The 14,311-nt window shown below is 35.8% G+C and overlaps 1 protein-coding gene across 1 annotated transcript; it reads left to right on the forward strand.

Moving 5' to 3' along the window:
* The first annotated feature begins 243 nt into the window (after positions 1 to 243).
* On the forward strand, positions 244 to 14,172 carry LOC111405817 (CLIP-associated protein). The gene is made up of 19 exons (XM_023034873.1): positions 244 to 741; positions 2,640 to 2,795; positions 2,906 to 2,968; positions 6,531 to 6,599; positions 6,894 to 7,059; positions 7,418 to 7,579; positions 8,190 to 8,287; positions 8,726 to 8,800; positions 8,876 to 8,944; positions 9,034 to 9,119; positions 9,201 to 9,318; positions 9,527 to 9,625; positions 9,712 to 10,054; positions 10,221 to 12,055; positions 12,237 to 12,338; positions 13,519 to 13,623; positions 13,722 to 13,796; positions 13,876 to 13,944; positions 14,041 to 14,172. The coding sequence occupies exons 1-19, from the start codon at positions 409 to 411 to the stop codon at positions 14,143 to 14,145; spliced, it is 4,128 nt and encodes a 1,375-aa protein (XP_022890641.1). The 5' UTR covers positions 244 to 408; the 3' UTR covers positions 14,146 to 14,172.
* Positions 14,173 to 14,311: the final 139 nt, after the last annotated feature.

Here is a 14,311-nt window from a genome sequence, read left to right on the forward strand (position 1 = left end):
CTCTTTGTCAAAAAAAGTTATTACGTTGCTTCTCCAAAAATGAAATATTTAATAAATCATTAAACTACTCAAAAATTCTGCTACATAGGTGAAAAGTGAAGGATATGAGTGTCAATATTTGAAAGTTAATGACTTACTTACATAATATTCATATATAAAGTACCTCCTTTGCGATTTTTTGAAAAGTAGAATTTTAACCCAAAAAAATATAATAATAAAAAAATTGAAAGCCCATACAGACAATTAATTAGCAGTAAAAAAATGCATATTTTCCAACTGCACTCAGAGACTGTACCCTCTCCTCCGTCGATCTAGCAAAACCATCTCTTTTGCCCTCTCTCATTTCCCACACTTACAGATCTGATAGCCACTGGCGCCAGATCGGAGTTGCGAACCACCGCCGTCGCCATGGAGGAAGCTTTAGAGTTGGCGCGTGCTAAGGACACTAAGGAGAGAATGGCAGGCGTAGAGAGACTCCACCAACTTCTCGAAGCTTCCAGAAAGAGTCTATCGTCATCGGAGGTGACGTCGCTTGTCGACGTGTGCCTGGATCTCTTGAAAGACAACAACTTTCGGGTGTCGCAGGGCGCGTTGCAGGCGTTAGATTCGGCCGCCGTGTTATCAGGGGAACACTTGAAGCTACATTTCAATGCGCTGGTCCCCGCTGTGGTCGAGAGGTTAGGCGATGGAAAACAGCCAGTGAGAGATGCTGCCAGACGGCTCTTACTTACTCTCATGGAGGTACAATGATTGCTAATGAACTTGCCTCCCAAGCACAGACTTACTCAGCACCCCCTCTCAATTGGTCGATTTTTCTTTATCGATCGCCATTATAATTAGTGTGATTATAAATGTTCTATTTAAAATTTGATGAATTTGATGACTGATTGACATTGCGATCGGTGAAGCTAGAAAATTGGTGATACCAGTATATGTCTGTTGCTGAATATAACTTCATTTTTTTATTTGTTTTAAATTATGGAACGAAGGAAACAGTTTAAGATGAACGTCTATGACATGGACTCGGCATGTTAAAAATTGGAGAGATTTCTGGGTTTTGCAATGAAGTTCTAATTTTAATTTTGTATCCATGGTAGAAAGTTGAATTGGAATTGCCGATTTTTTGTAGTTCAGGATGTATTGAGAATCACTTTGGGGCTTGTTTTAAGGAAAAATAAAATAAAAGGATTTCGTTTTGAATATTAGGAGCTACTATAATGAAGCTGCACTATCATTGCTAGCAAATAGCAAGCATATAGGATATGAAAATTCAGACAAACAATTTTACATTGATTTTCGTTTCGTTGTCACTATCTGCCATCTTCCTGTATGACACAGACTTGCTATGCACATTGAGTTATAAAAGATGTCCATTGACATTTCAACCATAGGATTTCAAACTGCACAAGGACAAATATGTAATTTCCTGCACAGGTTTGAAAGTGTGCATTTGTATCTTTACCCTACAACTTTTACGTACTCTGCCCTTGTGATGGAATACTTCTGCTTCTTTTTCCTGTTTTGAGAAATAACTTCCACGATTAATGTCCTCTTCCCAGGTTTTTCATTCTTTACTTTTCAGACAAGTTTTCAATGATTTTAGTTTACAATTTTGGAAATTAGTATCGAGGACAAAAATAAAAGTTGTATCAAATATTATTTTTCTGTTCTCACTTAAAACATTATGCCAATTTAAATTACCACCTTACAATTGTGGACAAAGTGAAAATTGTACAAAATATTGGCCAAGAGTTGAACGTCTATTTCCATAAGCTCTGTTTTCCTCTCTGGATACTTCCAATACTCATAGAAAGGATTCCAACTTTAGGTTTCCACCACTTATTAGTATAACTATTAGCCACATCAAGCAACTTTTTGATTGGCTTGTGCAACATTAAAAAAGCAATTACACGCGTCAAGAGTTTTCTAGCCTCTTTCAATGCCACAATACGTTGCCTAAAAATGTCCTTATTTTTGTTGCACATATATCCTGAAGATCCTAAAACTTCAGCATTTCTCAGAAATAGTATGAGTTTCTTGGACTTAATAAGCACTTACCTGGCTGTGACACATGAGGTGAATGCCTAGAAGAGCTTCTCCTGTGGTCAGTTATGCTGTTTATATGCAATTTTCTTGTTCTCAATTTTTTTTCGTAGAATGCTGATAGCTCTCAATTGTGTGTTATAACTTACCTGCTTGTGAGAAATGGTTAATCAAGGATTAATCCTATACTGGTCATATCTGAATTTTGCCTCCCTCTTTCCTATTTTATAATTGTAAATATCATTAACAATAAGGAATGCTGGCACTGGAACTGCTGTGATATCTACTGAAGTCTAGGATGCATACAATAAACCAATTATAGTGGTCACCATTTTTTCACGTGATCTGAAAGCAAAAAGTTTAGCTTTGTCTTTTCAAACTCTTCTGATATTTGATAACATGGAAGTACATATTATCTTGCTGTTGCTTATTGGTCTTGTGATTCTAAAGCCTCCTTGTCAGTCATTCATCCAATCTGCATTCCTTCTAATGTACATAAAGTTAAGACCTTTTCTGGGCAATGGATGTGTGACAAATATTTCACATTTATGGAGAAAAGTAAGAATGTTGTCTGTTGATGGTTAATTTTGCAACAGGTTTCTTTACCGACAATCATTGTTGAAAGAGCAGGATCTTATGCTTGGGGACACAAAAGCTGGAGAGTTCGAGAAGAATTTGCACGGACCGTCACATCAGCAATTGGCCTCTTTGCATCGACGGAACTACCTCTTCAACGTGCTATTCTTCCCCCAGTATGTTGATTTCATATATTTTGTAGGACGTGCCAATATATGTTATCGCTAATTTTGAATTTAAGAGAAGAAAGATTTCACAGCCTTATATTTTTATTCGTGGGTGTCAGATTTTGCAGATGTTGCAGGATCCAAATCCTGGTGTGAGGGAAGCTGCTATTTCATGCATTGAGGTTAGTTTAATGCATGATTAACATGTTTTTGCAATAGTAATAGCAATAGAAGTCATTGTTTAATTGTACTAATTACAAGAATAGTTGTAGTTACGTCACTAATGTCAGGTCATCATGATCACTTTCTCTCTCACACACACATACTTACATGTGCAAACAACAATAGAACCTCTACTTCCATCTCATTTGGAGTGTTGAACTACACCACGTAAAAGGTTAAGCTATTAGTGATAGGATGATGTCATTTATTAAATTTTCTTCAACATATCTTCTTACATGTAGGCTGATTCACTTTTATTACCAAAGGTTTAATGTGTGCACATTTTTTTTTTTTTTTTAATAAATGGGGAACCGAATTTAATTGTGGGCCCCAATACCACGTTAAACACCATCTAAAAGGTTAGGCTGATAGAGAGGGGACAATTTCAGTTATTTCAATTTTCTTCAATACGTGTGTTCATTTTTATTATCAAATGTCTAATATATGCATTTTTATTTTTATTTTTTATAAATGGATGGCAGGAGGACTTGAACCTAATATATTTTCTAGCTCTAATACCAGGTTGAACTACCTAATCTAAAAGGTTAAGCCATTAAAAAGGGCACAATTTCATTTGTTTAAAATTCTTCATCATAGAGAAATAGGTTAATTATAATTTTTTATGCATTGTCTTTCCACACATTCCACATTACACCATCATGTGTGTACTTCAAGAATCTGTTAATTCAAATAAACAAGAAAAATTATACTATCCTACTAGCATGGAAGCTTCTCATATTTGAGTTGGGTTGGATGCGCTTGGTTTAAAAGCTCAACCAGTTAAAGAGGGCTACATGTATATCATATAAGTATTGCCTTCAACAACACTCCAATGTTTTTTTTCTTACTAATGTTGTAAGTTGGCTTAGTAAAAAATGATTAAATTGGAATTTGGTCTTATGATGCTTGATCTAGATACAACTCCTAAATAAGAGCCAATATGTTGGATGAGACTGTGAAAGTACCAATACATGTGACTGTGCTGTGTTACAAATTTCATATAAATATATAAATTAGAAACCTCTTTCACTTTAGAAAAATCCAAATCAAACCAATGGTTGCATTGAGTAGGAGGTAAACTGAGGATGCTGATACATATGGTAAAGCTTATCTAGCTGTCTTTAGAATAAACATGTTATTGTGAGTTGTATGGGACCGAGTATGATTTGTTTACTCAGGTTAAGAAAGGATATGTCATATGTGCTAAGATGTTGTACTAGATGAGCATTTCTATGTTCTTGCTGACATGATCATCGAGTTATTGTGTATATCCTTTTTTCGACGAGAAGCATAAATTAGTAGTTTTAGAAGCATAACTTCAACTGTTAAGAGGACAAGAATTCTCTAATCTTCAAAAAAAATAAAGTCAAGTCTAGAATCTGATACATTTTTTTTTTTTCCAATTTAAGAATTAAAAAGACAACCTTAAAACTCTTTACTTTTGGAAATCCTTGAGGATGGTAAAAATTTAGATTTTTCTCACAACTCAGAATAGTCTTGTTTGTTTGAAGTATCTTATTTTTTCTTTCCCGGTATCCCACAAAAAATAGTTGAAATTGTTGATTTTCACATGATCATACATTCCTACTTTTTCACTTGACAAAACCATTTATTTTTTCAACGAGGAAACACCTGCTTGGGAAGGCTAATCTGAAACCAAATTCCTGAAGGATTCGAAAATGAACCCCTCATGACATCACAATGTGAAAATATGTGATTCATTCTTTCTGAATCCTTTCTACCCATAGCGGTCCATGAAGGGGAGATGGAGGAAAAGGGCATTTCTTTCGAACCATTTTATGATTATCAATTTTCCTATGAGATACCAGCCATAGAAATCCTACCATACTGTTAGGGATGCAAGGTTTTGAAGAGAACTTAAACGGGGTAAATTGGGGAAGCATAGACACGCTCTCAACTCCGGTGTATTGGTGTTGGACTCATATCGAACACTGACATGTCACCAGCATGTGTCCTGGCACACCAAGTGGCGTGTTTTTTTTTTAATTTTCAACGATAAAAAAAGATGAAAAAATAAGAATGCAAGGAAAAACTAACCCTACCATGCCGATTTAGCTGGGTTTTGGTGTCTATAGTTCCAATGTTTCGTGGGCTATGGGAAATTTCTGTTGCGGTAACTTGATGGCACCGTATGGGTGGCAGGAATTCTCTATTGGAAACCTATTTTGTGGATGATGAGAGTCATATTTTCAATTTTAATGTTTTGGTAATTAGATCAATTTTTTGAAAGTGGGCCTTGTCAATTTTAAAGTGTGTCTAGCCATTTTAAACTGGATTTACATTTTATTTAGTGATACAAATCTTGCTTGTTAAGTCGTATATTTACTAATTTTAAATATTGAACAACTTTTTTAACAACTAAGTTATTATTTTGCCCATGTTTTGAAATGCAAACTTATACAAGAAGCAAACCCATTTCATTTAAAGAAAGCTTTAGGCTTCATTTTAAGAGAAAACTCTTCTTGCTCAAACCCTTTGATTTTTTATTTTTTACCTTTGACGTGAAAAATAAAGTACAAAATTTTAAAAAATATATTTAAATCAATTTGTTAGCCACGTATCATGTTAGTATTTTTTGAAAAATTGCTTGTCAGTGTGTCCGTGTTGGTGCATCAAGGGGCAAACATGGGATAGCTTGGTGAATCAACTAGAGTATTGAAGAAAGATTTGCTGGAAAAGGATTCTGAGGGCCCTAACTTTTGTAACCTTTTGTCGTTTCTAGGTGTTAGGTAAGTTTTCTAAAGAACATTCAGTAGGAGGTAAACAAACTATCAAATAATTTTATGCACATTTTCAGGTCATTTGTGCCATTATTTGAAGGTGTTACATCTCTGGAATTGTCTGGAGAAATGCCAAATAATGCTGCACATGCCCATGTTAGTATAATTAGCGCACAATAAACTGGACTGCATTTGAAGGAGTTTAATCTCCTAGGAATATAAAGACTATGCAATTACTTAATCTCATGGATGCTTGAGGTGCTGTCAAAGAAATATGCATGAGATGAATGTAAAAGAAATAAGGATGGAAATTTAGTTGTAGAGGTGTGTTTTGAATTGACAAGATGAGGTTACCTTTTAACAAGCACGTGATTTGGGTTGGTAAAGAGGTAGCCTATTCTTTATATAATTCAGAACCAGCTTAAATTTTGGTTGACTTTTTCCTAGGTTAGCATGCTTTCAGCAAAAAGGTTATGTCATTGAGTGATCATGTCATAATTTTGGTCGATTGAAGGAAACACTCAAAATTCATTGGGTTTGGATTGGTTGTCAGCTTGGATCAACTTTTGCATATAAGTATGTATAGTTTTTTTGTGCTGCAACATATGTTCCATGGACTTTTTATTCTGAGAATCTTGGTGGAGCTAGTTTTTTACATTTTGTGTATTTATGCTGCTGCTGAAGTGCTTAAGCATTTTCTCCTTAGTGAATTGGCACGTCATCAGCATCTTAAGAATTGCTTCACCTTGCCTTTCTTGACAATCTTGTTTCATTTCCCCAGGAGATGTATACTCAGGCTGGGCCCCAGTTCCGTGAGGAACTGAACAGACATCAGCTTCCCACATCAATGGTAACATTGGGATTAGAGATTATATTACTTCTAAATTTAAGTATTTATCATTCAAATGTGCCAGGCTGAGATTTTGATTTGCTTTTGTTTTTTATATGCCTTCTCCAATTTTAATATATAGTTACAGTTGATACTACTTGTCTGAGCAGTTCAAGTGCTTACTGATTCACGTGGGAGATTGAGTTAATGATTTGTTAATCTAGCATTATTTGTGCAGTTCTTGTCTAATGTAAAACTTTAACTTTGTTCAAGGCTTATTACTCAGTAGTTTTCTGATATGATGATACAATGCAGATAAGAGATATAAATGCCAGATTGGAGAAAATTGAGCCAAAAGTTCGCTCGTCAGAGGCAATTGCGAGCAACTATGCGGCCAGTGAGACAAAGCTTACAACTCTTAATCCAAAAAAGAGCAGCCCTAAGGCCAAAAGCTCCATGCGTGAGGTATCTCTATTAGGAGGTCAGTACTTGTGCTGGATACTATAGATTTTTCTATTATTATATGTTCGAGGTCAATCTTGGTTAAGATCCTTATCTGACTAGATAACCAATGTAGCATATACTGGCTGTTCCACATCTTGTCGCTCATTTTATCCATTCAATGAATTGTGCGGTGTGAAAAATATAAAAAATAATCTTTTACTGGCGAGTTTGTTTATTTAAGTAGCATTTTACTGGTGACATTGAAAAAATGTACTCCCCAAGTTTAAAATTTGATTGATTAAACTGATGTTCTGGAACTGTGTATTTTTAAACTTGATGATGTTCTTTTAGCATCATGCTCTGCTGACTTATTGTGTTCTTTCAATTATGAGCAGGAGATGGTGATATAACTGAGAAATCTGTTGAGCCGATTAAAGTGTATTCAGAGAAGGAGCTTATCAGGGAGTTTGAAAAGATTGCTTCAACCCTTGTTCCAGATAAAGATTGGTCTATCCGTACTGCAGCCATGCAGAGAGTGGAAGGCCTTGTTATCGGAGGTCTGTATTCCACCTAACTACACAACTAACAGCCTCTCTGTTATCCTCTGTGAACATGATGTGCTAATTGCTTGCATCTCTTATTTTTTGAATTTCTTATGTCATGATATTGCAATAAACTTTATATTGTTGTTGGGTTCTGTAGAAATATATGAATTGAGCTGAATATATAGTTTGGACAGACGGGGGTAGAAAAGATTCTGATGAATCGACATATTGTGCATTTAAGCACAAAACAATATATACTCACCTCCCTTACCCTTCCAAAACCCATAAATGGAAAACAAAAGTTTGAACTTCTACGTCAAGCAGTGGTTGTCTTGTTGCTTGGAAGTTTTTGGATAAACAATTTTTTGGCCTTGAGCAAGTGATTGGCATGTATTATTAATTGTTAATGGTCCTCAGAAGACCCAAATCGTGGAAAATTTTATGTGTGAGCCTTCCATGCATTTTGTGTCTTTCCAAAATTCTAGGATTTTACTAAGATTATCTAATGATTTATTTCAACTAGAAAAAGGGTCCAAGTTTTTTATACTGTGTAAATTTTGACATATATTTATGGTCCTATTCAGTGTAAATATATTTATCATTTCTCATTCCAACTTATCAGGTGCGGTTGATTATCCCTGCTTCCGTGGACTTCTTAAACAACTTGTTGGCCCATTGAGCACCCAACTATCAGATCGGAGATCTAGCATAGTGAAGCAGGTATTTTACACAAGTTTGCTCGTAACTGTAGCTTTTTTCTGCCTTTTCTTGTGATGAAGTTGCATACCCTTATGTTACATTGGCGAGAAAACTAGGAGTTATTTTCGTAATATATGTTATATCTTTCAAAGGGATTATCTTTACAGTATCCAACTGTACTGTTTATTTCACTTCCTAGTGAATTCTCTTCTCAAATGTTGAGAGAGTGTTCATATGCATCTTTATACACATAAGCGTTCTGGTGTTTGCTAGTTTATGGGCAGTCTGTAATCATTCTCAGCTTTGACATGTTATTGATAAGGAAATAATAGTTTTTTTGGGTTATATATTTTTATTATTGCATTATTTGTAAATTGAAGATAATTGTGCTCACTGTGTTATATTTATGTCGTTGCTAAAATATATTTTTGTGGTGTTGTTCCTTGTTCATTTTGTTAGGCCTGCCATTTGTTGTGCTTCTTGTCAAAAGAGCTCTTGGGGGACTTTGAGTCATGCGCTGAGATGTTTATTCCAGTGAGAATAGTTTCCTTATCCAATTACTAATCTGATATATTTAACCTGTTTCTCACACTGTGCTTTTAAATTTAGGTCCTTTTCAAGCTTGTTGTGATAACAGTACTTGTAATTGCAGAATCCGCTGATAACTGCATAAAAACTGTAATGTCTTATGACTTGCTTGGTTAGCTTGTCTCTTTTCTTCATTTATACTTCCTCCAATCATATGTGCCCTAAATTTGTTTTTCCAGATGTTACGCAATTGCAAAGTTTCCCGTGCACTTCCTCGTATAGTTGACAGTGCGAAGAATGACCGCAATGCTTTACTTCGTGCCAGGTATGATTCCTTTTGTAGTACAAGTGAGCAGTTCTACAGGCCATGCACTCTTATATCTTAATTTCCTTTTTCCCAACTCAGGTGTTGTGAATATGCACTTCTGATACTTGAATGTTGGGCTGACGCACCTGAAATACAGCGATCTGCTGACCTTTATGACGACCTTATTAGATGTTGTGTTGCAGATGCAATGAGCGAGGTACATATTGTTTGTACATGAACCCCTTTGTTTTCCTGGGGCAGTGGTTGACTTTGTGTTATAACAAATTTTCATTTTGTAATGCAGATATTTGGGCCAAATTTTTCTTTTTAATTTTCTTTGAAGTACTATACACATTTTGTAGTTTCTTTATTTCCCTCTTTAATCCGTAGCAGTGTCCATCACTTGACTCATTGAACTCAAACAGGTACGCTCTACTGCAAGGACTTGTTATAGGATGTTCACAAAGACCTGGCCTGAGCGTTCTCGACGCTTGTTTTTGTCCTTTGATCCTGTTGTTCAAAGGGTACATCCTTTCCTATCTTAAGCTTTCACCGTGCACCTCTCAACAACTGTTTAAAACTTCGAAATAATGTGGCATTATTTGCACAGGTAATAAACGATGAGGATGGAGGTATGCATAGAAGACATGCTTCTCCTTCTGTTCGTGAGAGGAACTCGAACACATTGCTTGCATCTCAAACATCTGCACCTTCAAATATACCAGGTTATGGGACTTCTGCGATAGTAGCAATGAACAGAAGTGCAAGTATACCCTCAGGGACATCTCTTTCCTCTGGACTACTTTTATCACAATCAAAGTCTGTAGGTAAACCCACAGAGCGTAGCCTTGAAAGCGTGCTGCATTCAAGCAAACAAAAGGTCACTGCTATAGAAAGTATGCTGAGAGGTTTGGATATATCTGAAAAAGGCCGATCCTCTAGTTTGGACCTGGGTAGTTATTTCCTTTTCTAATATTTTCTTTCATAACAATTGCTCTTCCTCAGCTTTCATAGTATTTGTTAGGTTCCATCCTTGAGATATCGCCTTCAAACTAGATGATGCTTTTCATCTTGAATCTTTGGTGAATGATTTAACATTTTCTATTGACCCTAGTGCAGGAGTTGAGCCACCATCATCTCGTGATCCACCATTTCCTCTTGCTGTTCCAGCCTCAAACACTCTTACAAATCCTTTAGTAGTGGATTCTATGTCTGGAATATCTAAAGGTGATAACCGCAATAGAGGCTTGATTTTGTCTGACATCATCACTCAGATTCAGACATCTAAAGATTTAGCTAAATTATCATATCAAAATGATGAGAGTGAATCTCTATCAGGACATTCTTCTTACTCAACCAAGAGAGCTTCTGAAAAGCTGCCGGAAAGATGTTTGATCGAAGGAAATACTGACGTTAGAGAAGCAAGGCGATATATGAACTCCCATTTTGATAGGCAATACTTTGATACACCTTATAAAGATGCTAATTACAGGGATTCGCAGAATGGCATACCAAATTTTCAACGACCACTGTTAAGAAAGAATATTGCTGGGCGAATGTCTTCAGGCAGGAGGAGAAGCTTTGATGATAATCAGTTCTTACTGGGAGATGTATCAAGTTATGCAGATGTACCAGCTTCTCTTAATGATGCACTGAGTGAGGGGCTCAATTCTAGTTCAGATTGGAGTGTCCGTGTTGCTGCGTTTAATTATGTGCGATCTATGCTTCAGCAAGGCCAGAGAGGTATTCAAGAAATTATGCAGAGTTTCGAGAAGGTCATGAAATTGTTTTTCCAGCATTTGGATGATCCCCATCATAAAGTTGCACAAGCGGCTCTTTCAACTCTTGCAGATCTAATCCCAGCATGCAGAAAACCCTTTGAAAGTTACATGGAGAGGATCCTGCCACATGTATTTTCTCGGTTAATTGATCCTAAGGAATTAGTAAGGCAACCTTGCTCAACTACATTGGATATTGTTAGCAAAACTTATGGTACAGATTCTCTTCTACCTGCTTTGCTCCGGTCATTGGATGAACAGCGTTCTCCTAAGGCAAAATTAGCAGTTATTGAGTTTGCAATTGGTTCATTTAACAAGCATGCATCAAATTCTGAAGGGTGTGCTAACAGTGGTATCTTGAAGTTATTTCTTGCCAAGTTGACACCAATGGTCTATGATAAAAATACGAAACTGAAGGAAGCTTCCATAACTTGTTTCATATCTGTTTATACCCATTTTGATTCAATAGCTGTATTGAACTTTATTCTTAGCTTATCTGTTGAAGAACAAAATTCATTGAGACGAGCCCTCAAGCAATATACTCCCCGTATAGAAGTAGATCTGATGAACTTTCTGCAGAACAAGAAAGAGAGACGTGGTAAGTCGTCGTATGATCCCTTTGATGTAGTTGGAACATCCTCTGAAGAGGGTTATATTGGAGCATCAAAGAAGAGCCAGCTATTTGGAAGGTATTCTGCTGGTTCTGTTGATGGTGATGGTGGTAGAAAGTGGACTAATCTTACTAGTTCTGTTGATAGTGATGGTGGTAGGAAGTGGAGTTCTCTTAAAGATGCGTCCCATGTTACAGGCTTTATTGGTCACTTAAAATCTGATGAAGCTCAGGAGCACTTAAATCATAAAATAGAGACCAGTTCCAACCCTGATATCTGTCCTGATTCTAAGAATCTGAAATATGCAAGTAATTCTGTCACTGATAACATTGGATGTTGGGCTAGTGGGTTAGAAAGTATGGATCGCCCTGCAAGTGCTGAGGTTTCATCAATGCCACATTTGAGCATAAATGAGTTTGTTGGATCTGATCATCAACAGACCATTGCAGACTTTGGGGTTGAGAACGAGCTTTCATCAGAGCTGGCACTTAATCATTCTAAGCATTCTGCTTTGAACATAAACTCTGAACCAGAAGGGCTAAGCATTCCGCAGATTCTTCATTTGGTGAGTTTTGTGTTCTATGTGGATTGTTTGAATGATCTCATTTTCAAACTCATTCTTCACACCTCATCATCTTAAGACCTGTATAAGTTTCATTTCTTAATTTTTTAAGAGTTTGAAGATAACAATTTGAGTATGCTTTTCTCTGACCCTTTGCCATTTTCCCTCTCCAACTTTTGGGTAGATTTGCAATGGGAATGGTGAAAGTCCTGCAGCAAATAAGCGTGGTGCACTTCAGCAGCTAGTGGAGGCTTCAGTGTGTAATGATCAATCTATTTGGAGCAAGGTATTTTTGGTTCTTAAATTTGGTTATGTATTTGTGTAATAGAGTTAAAAGGAAACACAGATCAGAACAGGTTCTAAAGTGCAGAAATTATAATTAAGTTTTGTAGTTTAAATGTGTTCTTGTAGGTAGTGCTTTTTTTAATTTTGAATTTGGCGATGCTTTCGAAACGTTAATATACTTTCAAGAAGTAATTTTATGGTAGTCTAGGTAGAAAATCATACAAAGGTGAATATAATAGGCCGAAAATTCAAAATGTAAAAATATTTATGCTTAAAATTTCTCCTCGTACAATGTTTTTAAGCTCCCGTTTGACCCCCATTAAATTACATTTCATTGTATTCTATTTTTCTTTCTCCTATTTTCAACCACACAATTTTTCATAAAATAATATAACATGTAAATCGAAAACTTTTACTTCTTTTTCAACTACTCATTTTTTCAAAAAAATACTATTCCAACCATTTTCATTTTTAGAAAATGGGGGCCAAACGGGGGCTAAGTCTACAAAGTTTATTTCTTCTTCGTGCTCAACATTCCCTTGATGTGAATTTAATGACTTTCCTTGATGTGAACTTAATGACTATTTACTCTGTAATTTAAAAAAAAATAGGCGAGGGATAAAATCAATCAATAATATGGTACATATATAGTGTTTGAGTTTATAAAGCTGAACTTTGCCATATGTTTGTCTAGAACTGGAAGAAGAATATGTCTCAGAATGGAGAAAGATGGTGCCTTGGACCATAGCAATCTATATGGCACAGGAAAAATTAACTAGAATATTTGATCAATTTTTTACATGTTATGATTTCAGCTTAATGAAAGATAACTGGCATTACTGTTGAAAATTATATTGTCTACTATAATTTCTGTTCTTAATTGTTAAAAAAATGACAATTGTATTAAATAGTACATAGTTTACTCCATGGAAATTTAATTATTATAAAAGGTGCTGGAAGTCTCGTAATTTATATTGCACCAGTTTTGTGAAACTTAATGCTGGCAATTTTATTCCCATTGTATTTATTTTCTTTAATGATAGACTCCTTGAAAATAAGCAGTATTACCTTCCTTTCTAGTGCTGAAATTATATTGTTTTGTGTTCAATTTTGTAGCATATACAATGCGCAAAGACAAAATACATCCTGCAAATGTTTATAATTCTTTTTGTGTCTTGCAGTACTTTAACCAGATCTTGACTGCTGTACTTGAAGTGTTGGATGATTCTGATTCATCAATCAGGGAACTGACTTTATCATTAATCATAGAGATGCTGAAAAATCAGGTCCGTTGTCTATATTCTTGATGGTTGTAGACCAGAGTTTCCCAAATGTCTTCCTCTTCCCCCTTTCCATCTTCATGACTTCTCTGTATTATTGGCAGAAAGATGCCATAGAGGATTCTGTTGAGATAGTGATTGAAAAACTGCTTCATGTGACAAAAGACGGAGTTCCAAAAGTAAGCTCTCTGCAAAAACTATCTCAGTTCTCATTCGGTGATCTTGTCCATGACTTAAGATATTAACTTTCTATTTCAGGTTTCAGGCATAGCAGAGCATAGCTTAACTATAGTGTTGTCTCAATATGATCCATTCAGATGTTTAAGCGTAAGTACTACTTTTTATAATTTACTTTTAAGATCCCTTGAGCTGATTCCTCTTTCCCCGTGGGCTGATCATATGCCTTACTTTTGTGCTTTGCAGGTTATTGTACCTTTATTGGTTACTGAAGATGAGAGAACTCTTGTCACTTGCATAAACTGTTTGACAAAGGTACTACTAATGAATTTTTTTTTGCTTGTGAGATGACACAACTATTGCAGACTGTTTTCTTCTCCTTTCTTCTGGTTGAGAATGTTCCAATCTTTATTATTATTATTATTATTTTTTTTTTTTTGTACTTTGTGGCCCCACAGTTTTGTAGCACAAAGTTGGATGATTTTTCTCTTCTTCCCCCCCCCCACCCCCCCCGGCC

The sequence above is a fragment of the Olea europaea genome, chromosome 12, assembly GCF_002742605.1.
Source record: "Olea europaea var. sylvestris chromosome 12, O_europaea_v1, whole genome shotgun sequence".
Classification (NCBI taxonomy): Eukaryota; Viridiplantae; Streptophyta; class Magnoliopsida; order Lamiales; family Oleaceae; genus Olea; species Olea europaea.